Here is a 6547-nt window from a genome sequence, read left to right as displayed (position 1 = left end):
GGCAAGGGAGGCGCATACGCATTAGCTTATATGGTCTACATGCATTTTTAGAAATCAGAAATTAGGGAAAGTGCTTGCTACAGCTAGAAAAGATTTACTTGAAAAAAGAAAACTAAAGAAGGAAGGTCTATATAGACAGAAAAAATGCATTATTAATGTTATCACTTGCTTCCACTAAAATCTGTAACTAATATTTTATAATCAACAAGCAGGGCAATAGGGCATCACATTACTTTTCCAGCTACGATGTAGAACATGAAAACTAAATCTGAACAAAAGCAGACTTCATCAGTCTTTCAACATTTCAAAGCATTCAGAAAATAGAGTATATAGACCAAAACACATGGTTTCATCATCTCCACCACCAACATTCTATCGGTGAATGGCATACATGTAAAACAACACATGTGTACCACACTCGGCCTAGAGCAGTCAAGCAGTTGAATAACAGAAAAAGACTTCCCCTCAGTAATTTCCAAAGCCAATAAGTTAATAATTAAAAAAACCTAGCTGAAATAACTAACCTTACCAATACACCAATATCCATGTCATCCCATCAGTCTTTTGGGCTTCCCCCATTTAATGGCCCATGTAGTGCACTGATTAAGAAAAGATTAATGATCGATATGCAAAAAAGTACAAATATCCAGCAATTACATTTCCTTGCAGAGAAAAGCCACTCACTGCTAGAAGCCACTATCAGAACTCAGTAACGCTGGAACATTTCAAATCCTACAAGATCAGAGGATATTCACAAATCTTGGTGCATCAGCCCTCGGACCTTCAAGAGATCGGTACATGTACAATGTGTCGACGAGATCAGAATTCTCACCCTCTTCCCCAACCTGATTCCAATTAAATATTTCCACAATAACACCCGGGATTTGACGGGCAATTTCCCTACAACCTTGGCGAGTTACCTTACAAGTCGACATCCAAAGGAATCTCATATTATGATACTGATGCATACCAGAGCGCAAAGCTATATCTCCAAAAGGGGAATCCCTGATCTCAAGCTTCTCCAGTTTAGGGCAACCCTCAAGGACATATGTCAGTCCCATGTCACTATCACCAGCAAAAGCAACCGACAAGGTCCGCAACAACTTCCCATACTGTCCAATGTAGCTAAAAGCCCTATCAGTAAGTAAACCAGAAACAGCTAATCTTGTTAGCTTCTTGCAATTCTTCACGATTGCTCCAAAACCCTCATCCATTGGTTCTCCAGTACTATGGTCCGGTCGGTATCGCCCTATAATACAAAGTCGAAAAACGATGAGATCTGGACAGTTAATTGACATCGATATCACAGCAGCATTTGTCATCTGCTGACAGAAAAACAAAATTGATTGCAATTTCTTGCATCCCTCGGCAATTGCATGAAGACCCACATCAGAAACCGGGCCAGCATTATCTTCTATAGTATCCATAGGGAAAACCCTCAGCTCCTGAAGATCCTTACAAGTGGCAGCCACTGCCACTAATCCTCCATCACTTATTAAATCCAGTACCTGCAAAGGCAAGAAAGAAGTTTGCTTCAGTTTTAAAATTAAATGAGCAAATCCAAGCAAAAATAAAGATTGAAGTACTGAGCGTGAATGTTTGGGTAAACTTACCCATAAAATCTGGAGTTTATGGCAATGACTTATAACTTGTTTGAATTCCTCAACAAGTATGTTTGCATAGCTTAAGTTGAGAGAAGTTAGGTTTGCACAGACTGGATATACAGCAGGCAGAAAATATGGTACAATTTCTCTAAACCCAGAAAGACAAACTAATGATTTTGAAGCCGCGAATGCAGAAGAGACATGATCTCGTAGTTCGTTGGCAGGAAGAGGATCCTCCAAATCCTCCAAAGGACCATATGATCCCGTCCCCAAATGAGTCAACTGCGGGGCAATAATCATTAAATGGCGAAGCTGCCCAAGTGAAACGTATCTGTTCACTCTCAGCTTCTTCAAAGATGGTGACCTAGCCACTAGTTTCTCCAATGCATTAAAATTTAATGGGCACTCAACACAATCAAACATCAAAGATTCAAGACAAGTAGCACCTCCTGGAAAGAAAGAAATCCAATCCTCCTCATCATCTGCTACTTCATCCTCGATCAATTCAAGAACTCGAAGTTGCCTAAAACAAAGAAAAACATGTATGTAACAATATGAAGAACTCATACTTGCCTAAATTAGAGCAGCCTTGTTAATAAATATTTCTAACATCATCAGAACTCAAAGTTGCCTAAAATTTAAAAAAGGAGTCCATCAATCATAACATAATAAAAACTTAAGCTCAAAGCAACAAACAAGATTCCACTTAGCCCATATCAATCATTTTGCACATCACACCCTCATATAAATCATTTCACTTACCCAGAAACAATAACTCAAATATCATCAACCAACTTAAGACATTCAATAATATTACCTTACTATCAAGAGTCCCCGAAAATATACATAGATTACAAAACACTGTTATGCACACAGTCCAAGCCCAATAATAAATAAATAAAACAAACACTTAGCAATCACAATATATACAACATAACAATATTTCAAGATACGAAATACACACATTTTTATAAGCGAAAAGCACAAAACATCCTATATCAACCCACCGTCGCTAACAAAACAATCATCCCACATCACAAACAAATAAACAATCAAGAACCAAGCAAACTAACAAACATACACAAATCAAGCATACATAAACAAAATCAAACACATTATACCGAGAATCACAATTAAAACATCCAATCAGCATTCAACATCCAAAGAATTAAACATCAACATTATACTCAGCAATCACAATTAAACATCCAATCAGCATTCAACCATCTCAATTACGCGATAATCACAAAACTCGAGAGAATTTGACACACTCACCTACACTTGCCAGCAAGAACAGCAAGGCCACTAGTCCCGAACCCCTCGCAGCAAACAAGCCTAATCTCCTTAAACCCCACGAACGTATTCGCCACAACCACCAGATCATCATTACTCACATACATCCTCTTCAAACACAGCTTCTCCAGCCCTCGATAAGCGCCGCTCAACACCACAACCCAGGGGCTAAAACGCGCCCCCCAGTCCGGCGGCAAGAGGCTGAAATCAGCGAACCGAGGCTTCCCCTTGAGAACCACCGATTTAATTGCTTTGAACCGGTTCACCACTCGCTGCGGCGAGATGGAATAACAGTTCCCGATGACGACCTCGAATCGCGTCTCGGCTTCGATGCGGTTCCACGATTTGTTGACCAGAGAGAAGGCGTTGCGGTCGCGCTGGCAGGGGAGGAACTCGAGCACGCTCTCGAGCGCGATCTCGAGGACTTCGTCTGGGCTTAGAGGAACGTTGTTGCGGAGAGTGGTGGGCGTGAGATCTGACATCTTTGTGTCTGATGTTTGAATTTGGTTGTCTGGATTAGGACAGGAGAGGGGAGATGGAGAGAGAGACGGGTGTTGTGTTTAAGGAATCGGGGTGAACTGAGATGGAGTGAGTTGAGAGTTGGTGTCTGAACAGTAGTACTATAGAAGTCTAGAACAATCGCTATCGATGTTGTTTTTATATGTCGAGGGATGTGTAGTACAGTCTAGTAGTGTTCATTGGGATTATCACCCATACATACGGTCGTGTTCGTGTCCGCCGATAAAATTATTTGAAATTAAATAAAACTGAAAATTGAAATTATTAGAAATGAAATTCTAATTTCGGATCATTTCAGATCCATTTCATGTCAAACGGGTAAATTTTGGATCATTTTAGAATTTTGTCTCAATAAATCGGGTTACGAGTTCGAGTCGGGTTCGGGTCGTGTCTGATATTGCCGACCCTGTCTGATATTGCCGGCCCTGACATACCCTCTGCCCACGCTTTTTCCTTTCTATTATTTCGGTTAAAGGCATTCGTCTTTTCATTTTGTCCTTGCTAATTGCTATGGTATTTTCTAAACTTTTTTTCCCTTTGAGCTTCGATTATTTTACTCAATTTGGGCTTTTTGAGTTTTATTCTCTGAAAATGGTTTTGGTGAAAACCTACTGGGGTCAGTAAAAATCTTACCAATTTCGGGAATAGCTAGTTAATATAACTAGTTGAGAAGCCGCGCGTTGCGGCGGTCTATAAAAATTATATTAATGATTCAATATTAATATTTGTAGAGTACAATATTTTTGTGGATGTCTATAAAAAGTATATTAATGATTAAAAATTAATATTTGTATAATAAAATAAATTTTATATTATAAAAATCTTAAAGCACGAATCTTATTTTTATTTGAGTTTTTTTTTTAAAGTAATCATGTTCTTACATTGTCATCTTCCTCCAATTTTTTTGGATTGATTGTGCACAAAAACATCTGACTTAAATTCGTGAAATAGCGGTCTATAACTACCCTTGCGTGTAACAACCTTTTTTTAATACTGTATAAACAGCCTTCACTTAAAAGTTGTTTGAACGGAGCAAACAGATAATGTCTGAATAATATTTTCATGTATACAAAGTAAATCATATAAAAATTAACAACAACAAACATGTTCGATGAACAAAACAAATATTATAAAAGAATAACCAACAAACATACATCACTAATAGTTAATTTTTTGATATCATCCATCAATATCATGTCAAGGCTATATTTTTCTCCCGTGTTTGGATTTGTAGACTCCCACATAGCGGTCTATAACTACCTTGTTTGCAACAATCTTTAATTTTTTAACATCGTATAAACAGCATTCACTTATCGTTGCAGAAGAACGGCACCACCGAGTTAGAAATCGAGCAAGAGAACTCTCACCGGAGAGAGGTAGGGTTGTGGTATATAGAGAGAGTAGGTTGTGTTTAGATGATCCAAAACCCTACAACGTATAGGAGTATTTATAGGTGTCGAGAGACTTGTGTGCTACTCTTTCCCATAATTAAATAATGTGAAACAAAATCAGATTAAAACTTTCAAACTGCTATATTCCATAAATAATCTGAAACAAAATCAGATTCTGAAACTTGCTTCTAACATATCTGAAACTAAAAAAGATAGTTCTAATTTTTGATATTTTTCATCCGAAAATTCCATAAAATTAGAAAAATAGAACGGAGCGATGTAAGAGGCGCCACCTACACCGCTACATGCCCCTCGCTTCTCCTTTATATAGAAACGAAATCAGATTAAAACTTTCAAATTACTATATTCAATAAATAATTTGAAACAAAATCAGATTCTGAAACTTGCTTTCTAATATATCTGAAACAAAAAAGGTATTCTATCGCTTCTCCTTTATATGGAAACAAAATCAGATTAAAATTTTCACGCTGCTATATTCCATAAATAATCTGAAATAAAATTAGATTCTGAAACTTGCTTCTAATATATCCGAAACTAAAAAAGGTAGTTATAATTTTTGATATTTTTCATCCGAAAATTTCAGAAAATTAGAAAAATAGAACAAAGCGATGTGAGAGGCGCCACATACACCGCTACACGCCCCTCGCTTCTCCTTTATATAGAAACGAAATCAGATTAAAACTTTCAAACTACTATGTTCAATAAATAATCTGAAACAAAATCAGATTCTGAAACTTGCTTCTAATATATCTGAAACAAAAAAGGTAATTCTATCGCTTCTCCTTTATATAGAAACAAAATCAGATTAAAACTTTCACGCTACTATATTCCATAAATAATCTGAAATAAAATCAGATTCTGAAACTTGCTTCTAATATATTCGAAACTAAAAAAAGTAGTTATAATTTTTGATATTTTTATCCAAAAATTTCAGAAAATTAGAAAAATAGAACAGAGCGATGTGAGAGGCGCCACCTACACGCCCCTCGCTTCTCCTTTATATAAGTATATTGATTATTAGAGGATAATTTATTATAATTTATGCCCTATCATAATATATATAATTATTTAATTATTTTTTTGACAAACAAATGATTTTATTAACAGAAATCACTCATCGGAACTCATCCAGCCGGGACAAACCCCCGAACTGTCAACTACAATCTGATTGTGAAACAAGGAACGAGCTACACAAATAGCCGTTTTGTTTTCAGATCGCTTAACACATAGAATATTAAAATTCTTTGATCTAAAAAGTAATACAATAAAATATCGAGCAATCCAACATACATCCAGTGTTCTAAAAGTCGGCGATTAATCGGGATTAATCGCCGATTAATCGCTGTTCGGTCGGCTACCGTCTCGATTAAGCGTTAATCGGTGAAAAAATCGTTTTTTCTAAAAATCGGGATTAATCGGTTAAAAGTCGGGATTAATCGGAAAAAGTCGGTCAAAAATCGGTGAATTTTAAAAAAAATTAAATAAAAAGTAATTTTTTTTTAAAATTTTAAATTTAATTTTAAATAAAACAAAAGGCACGGAAATGACACATAAATTAAAGTTGTTTTTATTACCTTTCATTCTTTCATTAGCTCCCAAACTCTAATTACATAAATTTGCAATATCTTCTTTCGCAAATTCAATCAAATTCAAGTTTATATATGAGATGACTCGACTTGTATCATGTTTTGTGTTATAAAAAATCATCAATTTATTTGA

At 36.1% G+C, this 6547-nt stretch overlaps 1 protein-coding gene across 1 annotated transcript; it reads right to left on the bottom strand.

Annotated features, from left to right (window-relative positions):
* Positions 1–269: 269 nt before the first annotated feature.
* LOC108219989 (transport inhibitor response 1-like protein) lies at positions 270–3547 on the bottom strand. The gene is made up of 3 exons (XM_017393607.2): positions 2880–3547; positions 1614–2127; positions 270–1508 (listed from the first exon to the last, which is right to left on the bottom strand). Exons 1-3 carry the CDS (start codon positions 3377–3379, stop codon positions 741–743), a joined length of 1782 nt encoding a protein of 593 aa, XP_017249096.2. The 5' UTR covers positions 3380–3547; the 3' UTR covers positions 270–740.
* Between the last annotated feature and the right edge of the window lie 3000 nt (positions 3548–6547).

Source organism: Daucus carota, chromosome 5, assembly GCF_001625215.2.
Source record: "Daucus carota subsp. sativus chromosome 5, DH1 v3.0, whole genome shotgun sequence".
Lineage (NCBI taxonomy): Eukaryota > Viridiplantae > Streptophyta > Magnoliopsida > Apiales > Apiaceae > Daucus > Daucus carota.
Note: the sequence above shows the minus strand (reverse complement) of the source record. Positions and strands in the feature narration are given on the sequence as shown.

Bases quoted from the DNA above. Each gene is read 5' to 3' on its own strand.
- LOC108219989 (XM_017393607.2), bottom strand. From the start codon at position 3,379: ATGTCAGATCTCACGCCCACCACTCTCCGCAACAACGTTCCTCTAAGC. The intron at 2,128-2,879 runs GTGAGTGTGTCA...TCTTTGTTTTAG, and splicing joins GTTCTTGCTGGCAAGTGTAG to GCAACTTCGAGTTCTTGAAT. The intron at 1,509-1,613 runs GTAAGTTTACCC...TTGCCTTTGCAG, and splicing joins ATAAACTCCAGATTTTATGG to GTACTGGATTTAATAAGTGA.